Source organism: Trachurus trachurus, assembly GCF_905171665.1.
Source record: "Trachurus trachurus genome assembly, chromosome: 18".
NCBI classification, from domain to species: Eukaryota; Metazoa; Chordata; class Actinopteri; order Carangiformes; family Carangidae; genus Trachurus; species Trachurus trachurus.
The window spans coordinates 12,792,500-12,814,107 of record NC_139909.1 but is presented as its reverse complement, the minus strand read 5'-3'; the positions used below and the strand labels follow the sequence as shown (position 1 = coordinate 12,814,107).

Sequence of the window (21,608 nt, the reverse complement as noted above, 5' to 3'; positions counted from 1 at the left end):
AAATGAACTTATTTGGTCAATTAAAACAAACATATGAATACAATAAATAATGCATCTAATGAAAAGAGTCAATTAAAATGGGTACAAACTGGAATTAAAAGGTTATGTAATGTAATGTAAATATTAATTAGAAACGGACAGTGCACAAAAACAACAAAAATAGAGATAAAGTTAACTACAAGTCCCCATTCCCCCAACTATCCATCTAAATATCTACAAACTGTAAATGTAGTGCAATAAAAGCACTACACAGACTTCACAGATGTGTACCAGTCAGTTGTGACAGTATCGAATGTTTTGTGAAGCCTGAAAATGTTTGAAAGTTAGAAATTTAGAGATGAAAAAGTGTTTGTAGTGAGTTCCAGGTGTGTGTCAATATCTGTCCAATCAGGTGTCTTCACTGAAGATACCTGTTGTGTAAATGAAGATATCTGAGAGCTCCTGCCATAACAGCGTGTGAACTGCGTGTTATCCATTACATAAACCCACATTTGAAACAGAGAGGCTTGTTGTAGGCGTTTGTGTGATTTGTAGATACACAACACACGGCCACAGGTTGTGTATGTTGTCCAGTATACGAGGGATTTTTCTCATTTCAGAGCCGCTGGCCGTTAATCTGCTGCTGTAACGGCATCGACTCTTCTGGTTCACAGGGCGTTTGACCAGATTTCAGAACCTGGCTACTTTAGGGATTTACTCCCATTCAGCTCCGAGGAGCTTCAGTCAGGTGGCGATAAGGTCTGACTCACACGGCGGTGGTTCACTTTGGACTGAAAAGTGTCGGATAGGTTTGAGGCCACACACACCAAATTGAGAAAGTCTTTAGTGCGGATTCCCTTGGTACCAGTTGTAGGAGGTTTTTACCAAAAACCAGGCAACAACGGCATATTCCTCTTTGGGATTATATAACTCCACAACCCAAAAGATAAATATACCATAGACATTTTAATATAGTTAAGTTACACCTCATTACTTTACACTATCGTCACAAAGTTGGAAGCAAACTGTCATCATAAAACTATCATTGTCCTCTGTAGTGGTGAAAATTTCCTTAATTGGAACTAAGGGATCTTTGCCAAGAACATTGTGGCCCAGGAGGTAGAGTGGGTTTCACCACTAATCAGCAGGTCTGCGGTCCGATCTCCGGCTTTTAGTCCGCAAGCTGAAGTGTCTGTGTGCAGGATAGTGAACCCAAAACTGCCTCCAGTGTTTCATCAGTCATTGAACGTGCATGTTTGTAGGGGAAAGTGTTGTATACATGCAGTCTGTGGTGTGGTGTGGTGTATGTAAAGTTAATATACTTTTGGCTATGTAGTGAGGCTGTCAATAGATCTTAGAGTTGGCCAACAGTTTTTAATGTGTTTTTATTATTGCAGCTCCAATGAGCGTTTTCATATCCTTGGCTTTACTGCATTTCATTCTATCTAATCTGTATCTAATCTCACACTGCAGCACTGTCCTCAGCAGTGTCAATGCAAGCTGTTGTTGTGATTTCACCCAAAATGTCACACTAACCCTTTAATTTGGGTCACGGCAGCTCTGAGTCAGTGGGTCCGTTAAAGTCCCCCCACCCCCCCAACACACACACACACACACCCCTCCTTCTGCACTAACTTGACTATTAAATGTCACAGCGGCCCTTTAATTGCGTCCGAGTCGATGCTCGCCGTGATGCGTGCAGCCTGATGAGGTTTCACTGTGGTCAATACACGTCAGTGAACAGGTAGCTACGGTACGGCGGCAGTGAACGCTGATGCAGGAGAAACTGCCGTAACAAGCAGAATCCAATTCCAACCTTTTTGGAACTAATAAATTAATTCCCGTTGCATAATTGACATTATTAAAGATTTTGAACCCTTTCTTGTAAACTTTATTTAGCTCTATAATTCAGATGTGGTCGACGTTTAGTTTTCAATTACCCAAAACCTTTTTAAATCCTATCACTCTTTTTCTTCATTGTTGGTTTAAATGAACTGAAAAATGATTTCATTATTAAGTTCAGTTTCAATTGACTCACCCCCCAAATTGAGTGCATTTGACAAATAATGCTATATACGTCAATTGAAAGGCCTTTTACAGTTGTTTTATGCAAATGGTTTGTTAACACAGTGTCGAATGAAAGCAGGCGCTTAGCATTTTTTTTTGGATAGGTTTTTGGCATGGGAACAGAAAACTCTGAACTGAAAAACAGCCAGGAGTCGAAACCTCTCACCGTTAAGGGATCGCTTTGAAGAGGATTTATAGATTGTTTGAACTTTTATTACTGGGTGACCTTTTATATTCAAGTTGTCGGTGTCCTTCTTAACCACGAAATATTACCTTTGTCCTCAGGAAAAGAGTCAGTTCGTGTCCCTCTCTTTGTCTTCTCGCCGATGCTTTTCCTACGTGAGTGACATCGCTGGGAATCAGGCAGGACAAACTTGTCTGTCTTGATTCTGTCCCTAAGGGTCTTTTTTTTTTTTTAAGAAGTTTTTCAAACACATGCTGAAGGGTGACACGCTTAAATGCGATGATTTCGGTGGCATTTGCATTTAAGCGAACCTGCCAAAACCTCAAACGAACCTGGTGCTGATCAAACGCAGGGTGACAGCGAGGTGACGGTGGCCTTGAGGGAAGAGGAGCAGACTCATGACAAAGAGTCAACAGACTGAAAATGAAAGCTCGACAAACGTGGCCAGGTTAAAGCACAACCTACAGCTGCCCCAGTTGACGCTGTCTCAGAGTAAGACGGGAACATTTCCACGTGTCCAACCACGTTGTTGAGGTTCTGCAGGTTCTGGTCCACCTATAGAACGAATCGCCTTGTCGTTTACAACTACTTCCAGGTAGAAAACCAATATGAGAACAATAGTGACGGATGAGTTTCGCTATCTCATTTTTCATGTCACTGTATCACTGTTTAGACTAATCTGATGTTTGTAAAGTCTATAAAACCAATGATTGGACAAACATTACTATTTATGTGTGCACGTTTTTGTAATTAGTCATGGTTATCATAGATTAGCCGGGCTAACTGCTACCTGTTTAACTCTATTAACTCAGTGGCTCAATAAACGGTCCATGAAAAAATATTTTTTCCAGCGGATATCTTAGTTACAACATGATTGAGCTAACTGGAGTAGTTTCATGTCGTATCCGACAACAGGAGGGTTTTAACAGCTGACGTCCTGATGTTAGCTTAGCTACTGCCGTTAGCTTTGCTACCGCCGTTAGCTGTCCCTGTCAGCTGCAGGCACTGATGCTTTCCAGACACTGTGATTCCCTCAAACTGAATACATACCACTACATAGCAAGACAAAACAAGAAATAGTAATGTCTCGTTCGTTATTGTTCTCATTCAAATTACGTGCTGGTTTTCTACCCGGAAGTAGTTGTAAATAACAAGGCGATTCGTTCTATAGTTGTTACCTTTGGTGGAAGTTTTCAGGTGCAGGACGATTCTGGGTGGTTTAGCAGAGTTTGAGGTACAGTAGCTTGTTTGGTTTCATTTCTGAGGAAAAAGGAGAGGGAGAGAAAGTCCATAGCCTACAGTGCAGTTGGTTTTGACTGGTGTGTTCCCTTTGTCCGACACATGCTCCCACCTTGATGTGCCATTCGTCACGCTTCGGACACAAGTTTCTCAACAAAGGAACCAGGACTTCTTGGAAAACCCATTGGATTCACACTTGTACTCACTGTATGAGTTGCTTCAGGGTAGAAGAAACCAAAAGAAAACCAGTATTTCTGTGATTGGGAAACTTTCAGCAAAGGATCAAAAGGTAGCTGAATCAAGAGCCACATGTAGCTACAGGTACGTTCTCATGAACTGGAGCTATGGGAGTCGTTGATGATATTACTTGAAGAGGGGTTTCCCTTTGTTTTTCTTCCGCCCAGATTTTTGAACTGATAATTAGTTGGGACAGGGAGTCAAAGTCACTAATTGCCAATTAGCAGCGGATGTTCAGATGTGAGGGTTTGTGGTTCCTGAGAGATATCTGCAGTTCGTCAATCTTTAAGAGCTCCAGACGAGATTCCAAACCATAATTGTGCAGCTCCACCTGGATACATGCCACGGGTCGCCTGGCAGCTCGAACGGACAGCTTGCAGAGCGTCCTCAGCTCTGGGTAACGAGTCCAAAGCAAAGGTCAGACTACAAAAGCATTTTTTTTGTGTGTTTTTTTTCCGGGAGTCATCCACAAATATTCCTCCTTTAGATATCTGACAAGAACCGGAGCCTTTTCAGACGACTGATAACTGGATCAGATCGGCTCTTTGTGGTTTGTCATAGATAGACCGAGATAAACCAGGCCGCTAACCGCCAAGTCTGTCCTTCTAGGTCACACAACCATCCACGTTCAACACACACACTAACAACACAGACACACACATACGCTCTAGCAAACACCAGTAATGGATTGATCAATTGTGCATGTGAAATCGCAAGGACGAAGACATGACATGAATACTGGTGCACGGGGTTGGGTGGGGGGCGTGCACGTTGGAGTATACACAGACAAACAAACCACTCTGGTTGCGTTGAAAGAAGAGTATTGTTAATTTCTGTATCCACCCCCCTCAACTCCCCCCAACTTGGTCGTCCTGCATGGTGGATAGGGGGGGGAAGAAAGGGTGACCCAAATTTGACACGACCCGGCCGCATACTGTCAAGGATGGTTGGGTTATCTGTGAATGGGTGGACTGTACACTCACAAACACACACACACACACGCACACATACACACACAGATCCTAACTTGTCCATTTAAACATGCCGATGTTAGCCGATAAAAGTTTGCAGCGTATTAGCATGAACGCACAAATGTGTACAGGTAGACATGACGTAGCAAACCTTAGAAGTCAGTTCACTCTTATAGCACATGCACATTAACACCTGAATGGGACACACACACACACACAAAAACACACATAAACACACACACAATACACAGGTTAGTGATGCATGAACGCTCGGCCTGCTTGTCTGGAGCAAGAGAGAGGAAGGGGGTGGGGTATCCTTAACTGCTCTGTGTGTGTGTATGTGCATTAGTGGGAGTGACCGGCGGCATACCTTTACACCCTGAACACCAATAGCCCCTGCCCCCTCCCCACCCTCCCCCCCTGCCACCACACTACCCTGCAGTCATGTAGCGGAGCAGCAGTCACCGGAGCCTGGCTGCTATCTGAAGCATGGATCTACAACTGTTTACCTTCCCTCTCTCTTTCCTGCTTCACTGCTGCTTCACTGCTGCTGCTGCTGCTGCTGCTCAGACCACAACGACTTTAACTCTTAAAAGTGTTTCTTTATGAATAATTGTCGAGGTATCACACTGAACTGAAGTGAACTGTAACTTGGGACGTACTGTATCCAGAGGCGTTTATGTAAGTAAACATTTGCATTTCGCTACAAGTAGCTACAGCTCCATAGGATGTTTTTGCTGCGTTACTGTGGGTGTTACAGTTAAAAACTTAAAAAAAAAATTAAAGAGTAAACACAACTGTACTTTAAAGGGATATGGCAACTTTTTTTTTTCGTGTCTTACCTCACTCCCAAGTCCATGACAAGCAGATAGACACCATCCTTTTGACTGTGTGTGCGGTAACAAGGGAGATACTACATGCAGAGCTGGCGCACCGCTATAATTAGCTTAGCTCAAACGCTGGAAGTGCATAGGTAGTGTTAGCCTGCCTCCACCTAAAGTCATCAGAGAAACTCGTCAGCAAGGCCACAGCGACTTTAACTCTTAAAAGTGTTTCTTTATAAATCAGCGTTGGAAGTGTCAACACTGAACTGTAACTTATAACCTATCCAGAGGCGTTTATGTAAGTAAACATTTGCATTTCGCCACAAGTACAGCTCCATAGGATGTTTTTGCTTCCTTGCTGTGGGTGTTAAAGTTAAAAACTAGAAAGTAGCCTAAAACAAAATGTACTTTAACTAGTCCATCACTTGGATGTGAGATAAAATCAGAAACATGTAGGTTTCTGTTCCTCTCTTCCAATCACCCACCTTTCAATCCTCAGCCAACTCTTCATCTCCTCCTGTTGGAGCTCGGTTTCCACAGATTGAACCTCCTCCTCCTCCTCCTCTTTCTCCACCTACATCTTAAACTTTTTTTCCTCTCATGATTCCTGCTTTGTCCTCTCTCTTCTTTTTCTTCTGTCTTTTCTTAATCAGCCTCTCCTCCGTTTTCTCTCCTTCCACCGCTTTTCATGTAACTTTTCCTTTATCCGTCTCTTTATTCAATTTAGCTCCTTGGTTTCAGTTTCTTACTCTCATCTTGTATGCTTCCTTTTCATCATCCCTCTCATTATTTCTTCTTCCTCTTCATCTCTTTTATGATCTCTCTGCTTCCCTTTCTTTGTCCAATTCTTGAAAACTTTTTCCCATCCCTCTACAGTACTTCCTCCTTTTTTTTTTTTTTACCTTATCCTCAACCCACCTGTGCCTGTTTTGTCATTTCCTCATCCCACGCTCTTTTTCCTCCTCTGCATCACACCTAACCATCTCTTCCTCTCCTTCCTTATCAGTCTGTTTACCCCCTGTGTCTCTCGGACTCTTGCTGACGCCTCACTTCGAGTTTTGGCTTCTGCTCACTGTTTACTATCCGGCTGATACTGCTCTTTTTGCATGCGGCAGTCAGGCAGTTTTTAATCAATTATTTTGAACACTGCAAAATAGACACTTCTCTATCACGAGTGCCGGCTGTGTGTGTGTGTGTGTATGTGTGCAATATGCCTCTATGAATACAAATAGCCAGGGAAGCAAGCGCCTCCAAAGTGAAACATCTAATAGTTTCTCAAGGAATTGGCAAATGCAGCGAACAAACAAGTTCTCAGTTTATCCTGTCATCATTAATATTTATGTCCAAACTTCAGTTGCAAACAGAGAGAACTTAATGAACTCGCACATTTGCATTCCTGCAGAAGAGAGAAGATGGATTTTTACCTTCGCACGATTAATATAAAAAAAAATATGACAAAGTGGGAGAAGCTATTAAATCTGCAGTGGCTAATGTCAGTTAAAGCTCCATATTTTCCTCTTCTCGTGTGTTTTATCTTGAAGTGTTAATCCATCATCTTCCTCTCTGAGCTTCTCTCTGGAGCTCCAATACAAAGGAGGGTCTGAGTCTCGTTTCTAATTGGCCGACTGTTTTCTGAGTGATCTGTTAAAAATAGAGCAGATTTAAGAATAAAACACTCCGAGAAACCAAATCCTGCAAGTGTTCGATGGTGGGTCCAGGTGGGGTTTGGAGACTACTTCGTTGTGACATCACAAAGTCACAGGAAGTCCTGATGGCTGTTTGTTTCTTTTAAGGCTCAGTTTCTGAATACAGGCTGTGTGCATTTCTCTGTGGACTGAGGCTTTGATACTTTCACAGTATTAATATAGAACCTAGAGCTGTTTTATAATCACACTACACATGGACATCTACCTTTATACTGTATGGAGCTTTAACACAAACATCTACCTTTATACTGTATGGAGCTTTAATAGAAACATCTACCTTTATTTTGAAGTCGCTTTCATACAAACATCTATCTTTATATTGTACGGAGCTTCAATACAAACATCTATCTTTATACTATATGGAGCTTTAAGCCATCGTTTTTAAAGCCAACAGCAGAAGTCAAAAGCAGCTGTCATAAATATTCAATGAATGGATTTCGGTTTGTTGGCTGCATCCCAGAAACAGCTGTTATCAAAGGGTTGGACACATTAGTAAACAATTTATTGCAGATTAATAAATGAAATTAGTCTTGTGACCCACTGCGACTCATTAACAACGAGGACATGTTGTCGCTACAGCACAACACAACACGGACCATGAGTCACGACGCAGATAAGTTACACTAACTGTTGTTGAGTTAGCAGGAGTCTGTGTGTGTTTGTGTGTGATGCTCATTGGGATTAATGAGAAAGTCTTTGCGTGGTGGGAGCTTTAATTCCAAACCAGATTAAACTGGTTGGAGTTTGCACAGGAAAGCTACAGCCCTGGGGCAGAGAGAGCACATCCCCCCCCCCAAAAAAACTTTATTTAAAGTGTCTTAACACTTCAGAGGGAATTTTGTATCCAAACAAACCAATGCAAACCGCCATCTTTACCACCCAAATCTCTTCACTGCTTCTTTTTCTTTATCTTTTTCGCTGTCCGCGTGAATCATCGTCATGGTTACACCTAAATTAAAGGATTATATCTTCTCTTTCTAACAATATCCACCACCTTCGAGTGCAGAAAACACTTTCAAACTCCTCCACCGTGTAACCTCTGAAAACACTGCCGAGAAAAGACGACCGACATAAATCGAGTGCGTCATCTCAAAGTTTTTGTGAGTGAGTGTGCGAAAGCTTGTCCTGTGTTTTCTCTCGAGTTTTAGAGGCTTAATTGTGTTCACAACAAGTCATGTCCTATTGACGTTTTCCTCCTGCTGGTGCTTTTTAGTTCATCAGAGAGGGAAGATGTCAACAGCAATGATCCCGGATGCCATTAAAAACCTGCACAAAGTCTGTGGGTGGGTGGACTGTCTACCCTCATATGAAAACACATCATTATCCTTTTGTATTCAGTGGTGTTGCTGCTGCTGTGTATTAATTTCTATTCACAATTCTATATTCATTACTCAAAAACACTCCCACGTCACCCGCGCTCGCTTAAATCTGACACCTGCCAAACTTCCTGCAAAATCTACCTCCGTGCTTCAATGTGTTCACTAGTTTAGAAACTTAAAGGCCTCTGCAGCTCGCTGTGGTTAAAAGTAGATTTCATCGCTGCGTAATGTCCAGCACTTTACCGTATGAAAGTCCAGCAGCTATTAAAGCTCTTGTTTGACAATAATGATGATTTTTATGGCACTTTTACCTTATATTTTCTTACAGAAGTGATTTTATTTCCTTTTAAAGTAATATTTAGAGAGTTTTTGGCCACTTTATTCAGTAAAGTCAAACATATTGGCGAATACCAGAGATTTTACACATTCAGTTGAAACATTAGGATGACAGGATCTCAGGTGCTCGATTTCTGTGCTTGAGCTGTTTTGATCCTCAGATGCAAAACGTCTTGATCCCAGCTACGAGCTAACATGCTAACCAAAACAATGCAGAGTTCAGAGACGCCCACAGACCCAGAGAGCCGTAGAGTCGGGTGATAAATCTCTGTGGGTGGGTTACTGCAAGTTTCACATGACACACAATTATTTAATGCATTGTTGATATAACAAATATTGATTATTGATTGACTGTACAGCTTTAAGGCTGTAAAAAGTGCAGCTAACATTGAGGAGCCTAAATACGTGAAACTGTTTTTACGCATCCAATTAAAAAAACAAATACTTGTCAAAGATTGAAAATTCAGATTTTAACAGTTCGTGTTTTACCCAGATATTTACTGACACTGATTCACAATTGATATAACACTTGATTCAGAAATGCTGAATCCAATATGTAATAAATATGAAAATATAATCGTTAAACCATCCAACACACTACAGATGAGTTTATTAGTCAACTAATGCTTGATAGTGTGTAGCCTTTATAGTAGTGTTACTTTCTTTTACAGCACCCACTTCCTGTTTTGTTTAATTGTTTATTTACTAATGCTAATACACTAAAGATAACACTTGCACTTTACAATAAGGTACACAAAATTAGAGTAGTTACTGAGGAACTAACTGTTACTTAATCATTAGTTACTAGTCCAGTCATTTTATGAGAAAAGGTTAAACAAATTGCAACAGAAGCAAACTCAACTGATTTTGTATCCTCAGCATGTCCTGATTGAGGGAAAAAAAGCCCCGAAGAATCCCATTAGGGGAAAGTTTTGAAAAACACCCAAACATATCCCATTTATACGCATATAAAAAAATTTTTTCACATGAGTAGGGTAAAAATTTTTACCTTTAGATATCTCCATGAAAATTACTGAGTTGATTACTTACATTAAGACAAACAAAAAATGTATTACAAGTTTTTTGAAATTCTTTGTTAAAGCAGAAGTAAGTGGTCCGGTCGTTTTCGCTAATGCTGCGTTCCAGGCAGGCTTTTGAAATCGTAAATTACAGCTTCAAGTCACAACTTACAACTTTGTAGCGTTCCAGGCAACCCACTCGTGTTTTTCCGACCTGTTTTACCGGTGAAAGTCACTATAACGGCCACTCGTAACTTCCGACCGGTGAACTCGTACCAGATCGAACTGGTACGACTTCACGGTCGGAAAAATACGAGTTTCCTTGAACGCACCATAACAGTCCTCGTCCCTACGTCGCCACATTCACGGCGTTCCTTGGCTGCACACACAGCCCTGCATGCCGTTCTCTCTCCTCATTGGTTAAAAACTGTAGGATACGATAAATGTTTTCTCCTCGGCTCAGAGCAGAGCAGAGGGACTGGGAGACCCGTGTTTCAGTCCAAACACTCTATGTAAGTGATTGCTGTCGGAAGATATAACTATTTAAGACTTATATGAACACAAATATATCACTCACTTCTGCTTTAACATGAGCAAATTTGCATAAATCTGCATACATTTGCATAAATCGCACCGTTTTAACGGCACATGTATATATGAAGTTGCTGTGGTGGTACCGGCATGAAAATTGGAGTGAGTTGACTCCATCGGTCAACCGACAAGTTGACCACTTTAAATTTCAAGATGATTAAAATCCCCTGATTCGCACAAACTGAAATACGCTGCTATGGCCGGGTTTTGGTTGATTTTTCAAGACAGCCACATCCTTAGTAGAGCAGGTATGACATGAGCCAACAGTGCATAATCCAATTACGTATGGCTAATTTGCATACATACAGCACCTGATCTAAACATTGGGTAGAGCAGGTGAAAATGTCTTGTTCAATCTTGTTAATATTACAGTTAAAAAGCTTAAGGAATGGAACCAATTTAGGCCCATGAGCATTAATAGAGACGGAGCGTGTCATACCTGCTCTACTACGGATGTGGCTGTCTTGAAAAAATGCAGTCATCTTGAAATTTAAAGTGGTTTCGTGTTGGTTGACCGATGGAGTCAACTCATTCCAATTTTCATGCCGGTACCACCACAGCAACTTCATATATACATGTGCTGTCAAAACGGTGCAATTTATGCAAATTTATGCAGATTTATGCAAATTTGCTCATGTTAACAAAGAATTTCAAAAAACTTGTAATACATTTTTTGTTTGTCTTAATGTAAGTAATCAACTCAGTCATTTTCATGGAGATATCTAAAAGTTAAAATTTTACCCTATTCATGTGAAAAAAATTTTTTATATGCGTATAAATGGGATATGTTTGGGTGTTTTTCAAAACTTTCCCCTAATGGGATTCTTCGGGGCTTTTTTTCCCTCACTCAGGACATGTTGAGGATACAAAATCAGTTGAGTTTGCTTCTGTTGCAATTTGTTTAACGTTGACCCCTTTTTTGGCCTAAAATTACTGGACTATACCCTTTTTGTGTACCCTAAAGTAAAGTGAGACATCAAAATGAGTAACTACTCTATTTTTGAGTACCTTATTGTAAAGTTTTACCTAACACTTTTTAATTTACACCTTCTGCTGCTGTTAGAGAGATGATTTATGACGATATTTTCTCAATCAACACACTGGTGGTTAACATTAACCCTCCTCTCTGGTGGTGGGATGAGATTGTTGTTGTGGTAACCCGCCTAGCCCCCGCCCCCCTTACGTTGCCGGGCAACCACGGGCCAACCCTGAAAGAATCCATATTGTCCAGGAGAACAAGTTCAACCCAAAACTCTTCTATACCTCAGTGACGCTGCTGTTCCACTAAAGCTGCCAGCGGGACGGTGCCGGGAGTGTGTGTGCGTGTGTGTGTGCGCGTGTGCATGTGTGTGTTAGAGGGCTTTAGGGATGAGTGGAGAGTGGAGGGTGGGTAGGGAGTGTGTTTTGGGGTAAAGGATTGGCTGAGGGGTATTGTGGGGGGAGTGTGTGTGCGTGTGTGTGTGTGCGTGCAGCGATAGAAAGAAGAGGAGGAGGTGGGGGTTAGGAATCTGTTTACAATGGCCTGAGGGAGAGTCGTCTAAAAGCTGCCAGAGAGGAGGGAGAAACAGTCAGATATCAAGAGCAAGAGTGAGGTGGGGGGAAAAGTGCACGAAGGGGCGAGAAAGAGGGGAAAAGAGAGAGAAGGAGGAGGAGAAGAAACGGAGGGAGAGTGAAAAGGAAGAGAAGGAATGAATGGAAGGAGAAGGAGAAGAAAACGCTGGAGCTCACGGGAGGATTTAAAACAAACTTAAAGAGTCATTTAAGGCTTCGGAGCAAAAGCTGCACCAGGAGTCACAGCAGGGAAACTGCAGCAGTTGTACTGGATCTACACTATGCAAATAGGTGTGTGCGTGCGTGCATCTGTGTGTGTGCGTGCATCTGTGTGTGTGTGTGTGTACTTGTAGTGCTTTTTGCACGTGTGCATTTGCGTGCACTGTTGTTTTTGAGCTGCAGAAAGTTGACACTCACTTAAAGGCTTTTTCTCTTTCTTGTCTGTCTGTGGTGTGCTTTTGTATGTGTGAATTTGTCTGAATGTGTGTGCGTGTGTGCATGTGTGTGTGTGTCTGTGTGTGCGTGTGTGTGCAGACTTTGAGGAGCAGCTGTACGACACCAAACTGACCGGTCAGACTTTCCGGCATCCGTCCTCGCAGAGCTCTGACGACACGTCCACCTCGCTCAGCCGATCGCCCATCTCCCTCAACAACAAGAGACCTGACTTCATCTTCCTGGTAAACACACACACACACACACACACACACACACACACACACACACACACACACACACACACACACACACACACACACACACACACACACACACACACACACACACGCACACTTACCTGCAAGCACGCTCAGGTTTACACCTGTCTTATTTGATCATAAGGTTCCCTCGCACCAAATGTCATCTCACTGGTAAACAAAGACACACATATTCAAGTTTCTCATTTCATTGAAGACACACACGCACACATGCACACACAAATACACAAACACATACACACACATGCACACGCACAATACAGTAATTCCCACCTCCTATTTTATCATAAACATCCGTTTCCACAGGTGAAACACACGCTTGTCCACCTCTTTTCTTGAAAGCATAAAAGCTGAATTCACCTTGCAGCGAAACAAACACTCACACACACACAAACACAAACACACAAACACACGCACACACACGCTCAGGAAACCAATCCATAACCCGCCTCGCCTCCCTTGTCTTCTCCACTTTTCTCCCGGAGCAGAGGAGGAGAGAGTCTCGTCACGTCTCCGCTAACTCACTCCATCCCACTCCTCTTCTTATTTTTACTCTCTCCTCTCTGTTCTTTGTTTCTCCTCCACACTTTGTTTCTTTTATTTCTCTCTAAACTTATTCAACACCTTCTTTTATCGTCTGTGCTCATTCGACCAGACGTCACGCTTCCTGTTTGTCACCCACCTCCTCGTACATGGGGAGCGGTGCAACTCAACTCAACTCTTGTTCTGATTAAATGTGTCAGGGTCGCTTATTTTTCGTATTTAATTAAATCAATCTTTATTATTATGTGAGAAAATATATTGACATTGATTGATGTAAAGGCCTTTGTGTAAAGTACAATGGCAATCACTTAAAGGGGAACTATACAAGTTTGGTCAATTTTCCTCTGTGTTGCTAACCCTCCTCCCGGCCATGTGCGTTTGTTTTTAACGAAGCTGGCGAGGAAGCAATTCACGGAGCGGTGCATATATGTTATATATATGTATGATAAACGTGTTACGATGTGTATATTTGTGTCGTCTTATCTGTCATAAACAAGAGATTGCGGGTTACGGAGCGCGTTTGTGTTGCAGAGACGAGATCTGAGACACCGGGTCGGAGGCTCTGATCTTACAAGGTTGTTTTTCAGCCGAGAGACAAGTTACAAGTCATTTATTGGTAACACTTTATAATAAGTACAGACTATTAAGCATTAATAAATACTGAATTCTTCATTTATAACACATGAATACTCATTAAGATGTAGTTTAGAAATACAGTTAGTGCTTATCAGTGATGAGTAAAACATTTTTAACTGTTTATAAACTACATACTAATGAGTATTCATGTGTTATAAATGATAAATTCAGTATTTAATGCTTAACTAATGCTTAATAGTCTGTACTTATTATAAAGTGTTACCCAATTATTTAACAATCACAATTACTGTTTATTTAAGGTAAAAATGTAGCATAGTAAGGTAAAAATCCTGCATAGTTTCCCTTTAAAGATGATAAGAAGGTCAAAGCGGCGCTCATCAGCCATGTTCACTGTCGGTTTCTCTTTCATTGAGACTTCACCAACAGTATTCGTTCCCTAATTGCTATCTAAGTGTCGCTGATACTCTTTCAACTATATGTGTTGTGACAAAACGCCCTCATTGCTTTCATTATCATCGCTTTTGATATAAAAACGAAGCAGAGCCGAATTATCAGCAAACTATTGTACGGCGCTCCCACCCCCCTCCATCAGATTTGTCAGAATTACTCATCATCCTTTTCACACTCTCAGCAGGTTTCCATAAACAAATGCCAAATGATTTTCGCTTCCTCCAGATTGAAAAATAATTAATACGTGGGCAAAAAAAAAAAAAAAAAAAAAATCTAAATAGCAAATGACATCAGTGCTATTTGTTAGTCAGACTGATTTTTTAAGCAGACAGAGATATAAATATGCATTTCAGGGACTAACAGAACATCAGTGTGGTCGACTTCTTCTAAATCTGAATCAAAGCTGTGAAACAAATTCATTCTTTCTCTTCTGTTTTCACTTTCTTTCTTTTTTTTCCGTCCCTCCGTCTCTTTCTCAGCTGCTAATAGTTCTCAGGCTGTTTCTCTGAACTGTGTCATTATGGCAGCTTGATGGGACCCCCACAGTGATTTTTACTGCAAGATGGCTGCACATTTCCCTGCATATTGACACACCATCCCTTCAGCAAGCTGTTAACCAGCTCCGTTTGAATAAACACCTTTCCCTCTCTCTCTCTCTCTCTGTTTGGGGGGCTTAATTTCATTTATAAAATTGGCTTCAACATCCGGCGTGCTCACGCGTGGACCGGGGTATTTCCTGCATTGCAGCAGCAGCCACCCCCCCTCTCGCCTCGAAGCGAGTTTGTGTTTTAGTGCCTTGCTTAAGGGCAATTTGGCAGTGCAGTGGATACCTCAGATTAAATACCAGGCGGCTGACAAATGCCATTTCCCTCCCAGCTGGGATTACACCTTCCCGTTTTGACGCCAGAGACTGAACCAACAATGTGTCTGCTTCTTGTCAGCCGCCGTCCCTGCTGGCTAATCAGATCCAAACAGACGTTTCCCATATTTCTGTCTTTTTCTGTTCACTTCCTCTTCCTCTGCTTCTGTGCTGTGGTTTCTTTTCTGCTCTGAACATGTAAAATATTACACATTTTTTAAAATTTGTGACTGCACATTAGTTCTCTTTTGTCGAAGTAACATGAACTGTTGTTTTTCTATACCTGTTAGCTTATTTTGTCCGCTAGCGTAAAGAGCACAAAAAGGCTTTGAATTAGTCCACTAAACAATTAAATGTTGTACTGTCTCTGCTAGAAATGGTAAAACTCATTATATCAGTATTTTATTAAGATTTTAAGCAGCCACACACTGCAGTCCTGTCAGAGTGTGCTAATGCCCACATGTTGTAGCCTAAACAAGCTAGCATGAAACCAGGACAGGTAGAGCGTGGTTTGGCTGTATTTTGATATGAAGTAAGCATAATATTTTATGTAAACTGTTTCAAAAGGAGTAACTGCATTCAGCTCAGACATGTGGACGCTACTTGAGAAAGACGCTAATGCTAGCATAGCTAATGTTAGCCAAACTAGGCAAACCAAAATTACATTGTTTACCTGCGGATGCTACGTTATGACTCGGTCTGGAGACACAAACACAGCTCATTATGGAAGTTTTTATATTAATTACAAAAGTTTGGGAATCAAACTAAGCTACAACCTCTTCTCTCAGATTGCTCACCAAATGTAACATTTTTACCTCTCCTTCTTCCTCCAGCCGGCCTCCAAACAGCTCTACGATGATGAAACCACCTCCTCGGTGTTCGGCCTGAGGTCGGTGACTGACCCGTCTCCCTCCCCGTCCCCGTCCCCCTGCGGCTCCGACCGGCCGCCTCTCGCCTGGAGCAGCAACAACAGCAGCAGCAGCACCACCACCACGTCCGCCAACACCGGGCCGCCCGTCGCAGAGAAACCCCGCTGGCACCTGGGGAGACGCGCGCCGACTCACTACATACCGCTCGACATCACAGGTACGATTCCTTAAACCACATTTTAGACTTGACTTGAGCTTTTAATTAATTATCGTCCCAAAAGAATCACAGGGTGGTGTGAAAGGTACAAAGGTACGGTAACCTCGGTGTGCAGATGTTAAAATACCTTTCTGAGGCGAAGTCTGGGATATTTTTTTTGTGTTTGTTTTGCCCTTTATGTAAAGGTCACTGTAGGGCAGGCACAGGAAAGGATTCAAACGGATTTAAACACCTTTAGTGGTATCATATATATTTTATCAGCTCAGCCTCCAGGAGAGAGTTATTGAGGTTTCCCTGCATGGAAATCTTGCACAGCATCGGCATACTGTAAATAGCCTAGTATAATACTTCCTCGATCTTCGCTTACTTTTTGGACCGCCACTACTACAAACCCCTCTGGGAATTCATGAATGTTTCATCTCCTGGACCAGCAGACTGATCCCCGATCCATCAAAGTAATGTATTTAAATTGGTCCATGTAAACAGAGGCGGCCTGGCAGCCAGCCTGTGAAGTGGCAGTGATTATCCAATCAAAGTGGGAGAGGCTCACTTGCTAAAACTGGCGCGTTGGTAATTTTTCCAATAGAGTTCAAGTGATTAGTTGATTAATATAATAAAAATCCAACAAAATTTTGAAAAAGGAAAGTTTAAATCATTTATGTCAAACATACTCTGGTTCTAAGTTTCTCAGTTATATTGTATTGGTTTTATAACATTGGACATTGAATAATTCAAGTTTCAAAGCAGTTACCTTAAACTTTTCATGCACTTTTTTTTTTTTAACATTTTCTGACAAAACAAATTAGGCCATGCAAAAAAAAAACAATTAACACTGACCAATAATTAGCAATAATGACCAATAATTGTTAGTTGCAGCCCTCTTCAAAGGGTCACATGGGTGAGTAGAGGTGAAGAGAGGGGTTAGATAGGGGGTTAATTATAGAGGGCTGTCAGGGGGGTGAGGTGGTTTTTGGTGGCATGACAGCTGCAGCCAGTTGCCTTCAGGCTTTACTCAGTTTTATTAGAATTAATGTCCTCAATATGAAATTTCATTGACAAATAACCCCACAAATAAATAGATTATCCCCACAGATGAGGTCCTATTGGAAACACATCATCATTTATCAGTTGCTTATATTGCCTGACTTGAGAAATACTGTAGGACAGGATGTGATATCCAAATAACGACTGAACTGGAGATTGAATTTGAGGTTTAGACTGAATCTAGTTCTTTTGTCAGCAGTTGGAGGAAAATTTCTGGTGACTTTGTTCTGAACACTTCATGCCTCAGAGCGAAAAAACATTTTCCTTCAATGACATTCTTCGTTGCTGTCAAGGGAGTGGGTTTTTCCTTTGAGAGAGAGGGTTAGAAAAAGGAGACTCGTGGGAAATACGACTGAGGGGAAATGCTAAATAAATGTGAATTTATGTCTTTACAGGGGTCACATCAGTATAATTTGACTTTGAATTGCTGCAGTTACTGTTATAGCCTTGGAGGAAATGTAAAAATATATCTTATTTAGTTTTTTTGATATGATAAACCCAATCCAGTGTCACCATATTTTCATAGTTTTTCAATTAATGGTTTTTCAATCCTCCTCTGCCCCATGAGACCCTGCAGTGATGAAGCCATTTTTGAACGAGGAAGGAGCACAGACACATTTTTAGATGTAGAGGGTGTTTCTTTTTTTTTGGTTTTCCCAGAGGAGGAAGCATCACTGGAGGTTGAATTATTTAACAGATGAACAAGGACACTACAGTAATTTATAGATATGGCTGAAATGATCCCAACACAAATTGGATAAGAAGCGTCTTTTTTTTACTAAATCCACTTAACTTGAGAGGAAATCCACAGCAGGAAACAGTAGGAAAGCTTCAACATTCAATCCTCTGCAGGCTGGTTCCCTTGATGCTTGAATAGCTTCTATATTCGTGAAGTCTGAACTTGCAGGTTATACTGGACAACACACACACAGGCCTATATATTATATATATTTATAGACAATCACAGATTTCTACTTTAAGTGAGTTTGAGCTTTAAGGGAGAAAACGCTGCAGAAACGAGATCTGACGTCGAGAACATTTTCTTCCTATGATCACATCCGCTATCGCCCTCGCCCATCTCTGGCAGTCAGCTCTACTTGTGTGTGTCGTTGTCTCTTTGCGTGTGTGAGCGTGTGTGCGCTGTCAGTGCTGTTAGTATGCTGTGGTCATCCTCGGCAACATCGTTCTGACACTCCTGCTTCCACTTGTCTCAACCGAGACTCCTCTTTGTTTACTTTGCGTGCGTGTGTGGCGTGGCGTGCATGTGTGTGTGTGTTTGCATGTGTGCACGTGCATGTATTGTATGTGCGTGTGGTCCTCCTGGTTTTTGGCATAGCAACTGCTTCGTCACCGGGCGCCTCTCCTCCTCCTCCTCCTCCTCTTTCTCCTCCTCACGCATATCCATTTATAGTTAAATATCTCTCTATCTCTTTCTCCCATTCTCCTCCTCTCTCTCTCTCTCTCTTCGCCCTCCTCACCCACTGTGTACAGGAGTAGAAGGTCAGGTATAATTATGCATGCCTGTGGTGCTGCGCTCAATGGGTATTCCCTTCGTTCAGAGAAAAAGACACAGGGAGGAAGAACGACTGACGTTATTCTGTATGTTTCTTATTGATAAAAAAAACAAAAAAACTGACTCTCAGCTCCAAAACCCATAAGAAAAGCACCCATATGACAAAAACAAGTCGAATATGTGTAGTTTAATTTCTAGAAAAAGATGGGAGTTGTAGTTTTTTAGCAAACAGGAGAAAACAATGCATTTGTTACGGACTATTTTCAGCGGCGGATGAACACGTTTCTTGTGTTTTCTCACAGCAGCAGGCTGTTTTTAAGCTACGTGGGACTGATTGAATATAAAAACTATTCTGCCCTTTGTTAAATGTAATGAATCACCACATCTCATTGATTTTTTTTTTTTTTCAATAGTTTTTTTAGACAACAACGGAGCTCGATGGCAAGAAAAAACACTCGTTCATTTTTGGTCTCTTTTTTTTTCGTGAGATTTGTTGAAAAGAAAAGATGGAGAAAAAAAAGAAAGACAACAACACCAGACTTATTCAGCTTGTTACCGTGACACCCGGTTCTCTCATCCCTCTTCTCTTCTCTCTTTCACTCGATCTCTTTCTCTGTTAACCCAGCCGGCGTACAGGTAGCTTGCAGCGCAGCTTGCTGTTGCCATGGTAACTCGCCACTCTTCCTCTCTCCTCCCCAAAAAAGAGAGAGAGAGAGAGGAAAGCAGCGTGTGAAGGGATAGAGAGAAAGAGAGGAAGTGTAGGCTACGTGAGCCTGGAAGGAAGGAAGGAAGGAAGGAGGTGAAGAGATTGAGGAGAGACAGACGGAGAAAGGAGGATGGAGGGATACGGGGGGGTGAAGGAATAATGAATGAAGGATAATGAGAGAACATTTTGTTTCACAGCAGCTCCCTCCCTCCTGATCTCCTTCCTCCTCCTCCTCCTCCTCCTCCTCCTCCTCTTCCTCTTCTTCAGGTTTTCATGAATGACTGAAGTAATGTGAGAATGTGAATGCAGGGTGAGAAATGTACCGCTCTGTGTTTAGTTGTTGTTCTTCTTTATTTCTGTCCTTTATTTGATTCAAGGGTTATTTTAGTTACTTTTGATTTTGAATTTTTTTTTTTAACATTTTTTACCTTTAAAGGCAGGCGATGATGTCACATAAGGAGGCCTCACAAACTAAATATAAACCAGTACACGAAAACTTGATAGACTTAAAGGGACAACAAGGAATTTTTTTTGGTGATAAAAAAGTCTCATATTAATGTGGATGAATCTACGTTATCCACACTTGTTAATGGGTCAATTTTCGATAAATATATCGTTTTGTCTTTATAGTTATTTTGATATTATTATTTTGTGAGCTTAGAATTATAGGGTTCTATGTCCGTTTTGGGTAGTTCCGAGATATTGAGCATCAAAGTTCCAACTCGGCTTGTGTTTTGGTTGATAGAACCTTTTTATTTTATGAATAACTAATTAAAAAAATGTTGAAAATTTAAAAATAACACCACACAGGCATTAACAGACCACTAATGGATGATATTATGCAAAAAACTCAATTTTGAAAAAAATGGAGATAGAACCTTATAATTCTAAGCTCACGATTTAGTGGTCGACTCGCCCAGCATTTCCTGCTTTCAGTTTCCTGGACGCTGCCCGGCGGGTCATGGGAATAACGCTGCCGAATCGCCGTTTATGGTCGGAACTACGACTGTATCTGATCGTCTTCAAATCTCCAACTTTCATTCTTGATTAATGAAAACATTCTTTGCTAATGTTTTCGCTTTCGTCCGTCTTGCGTCAGTCCAAGAATCTCACCGTGCATTCGGAGACTCATGGGAAATGTAGTGTGAAAACACTTTGCTTTCCAAAACTCCTCGTTGTCCCTTTAAACAAATGCAGGAATTTTATCTTTTTTTTGCTAACATACCAATGTTTTTTCCCAGTATTTGAGAAAAAAAAACGAAGCGTTAACAATAACAGCTAATGTTGTCATTCAGGAGCCAAAACAGAGAAGAATGACAGACAATGAGCGAGGCGTTGTGTGAATGCACTTGTGAATGAGGCCGACGACTCGTGAGTGTGGCGTCTGAGCAAAGAGAGAGACAGACAGACGGGCTTTCATGCTGCTGCTGCTGCTGCTGCTGAGCTGCAGACGGACTAATCCTCTCAGTTTACCTCCATCACTTCACTGGGGGAATCGGACAAGGGGGGTGGGCTGAACTTTTGCAGAGCTGAGGCAAATCCTATTGGCTCCGCATCGTAACCGTTGGAATTACTCTGCAGCAACTTTAAACACATCTGTAACTGGACTGAGGTTAAATACAAAAAATGAAAAAAAAATCCATCTAAATCCTCCAGAACGGAGCTTTTCGTTATTATTGTAAAACTGAGATCAACCTGGAGAAGGTAAATCTCCTATTTCCTGTCTCTGGTCCAATTACATTCAAGCCTCAGTAAATTATCAGCGTCCCGACACTGTGACGGGTCATGAACTGTCTTCTCACTGAAAACCCTCGGGTATGAAGCGGCACATCCAGAGCTTGTAGGGATTTATCACCTGTGTTTTAAAGACTCTTCAGTTGGGTCGATGATCGCTCGCCGGGAAACCTTGAAACCCTCGTGGCTGTCGTTGTCGTCGGTGACATTTATAACCCCCCGATAAACTCAGGTGGCGGTAACCTTTCAAAGGCAGGAAGTGGTACAACAGAACAGGAGCAAAACAATAATGTGGATCATTTCTCATTTTAAATATTTTTGACTCCCTGGTATTTGGTAG

At 41.6% G+C, this 21,608-nt stretch overlaps 1 protein-coding gene across 1 annotated transcript in view; it reads left to right on the top strand.

The window, feature by feature from the left end:
• The window catches only part of nhsl2 (NHS-like 2), a gene marked incomplete at both ends in the record, with an annotated part of 147,800 nt that overhangs the window by 113,267 nt on the left and 12,925 nt on the right, over positions 1-21,608 (top strand). The window contains 2 exons of the mRNA XM_083993240.1: positions 12,558-12,700; positions 16,019-16,271. Of these exons, the coding sequence (XP_083849366.1) occupies positions 12,558-12,700; positions 16,019-16,271 (396 nt within the window). The remainder of the gene's footprint in view (positions 1-12,557; positions 12,701-16,018; positions 16,272-21,608) is intronic.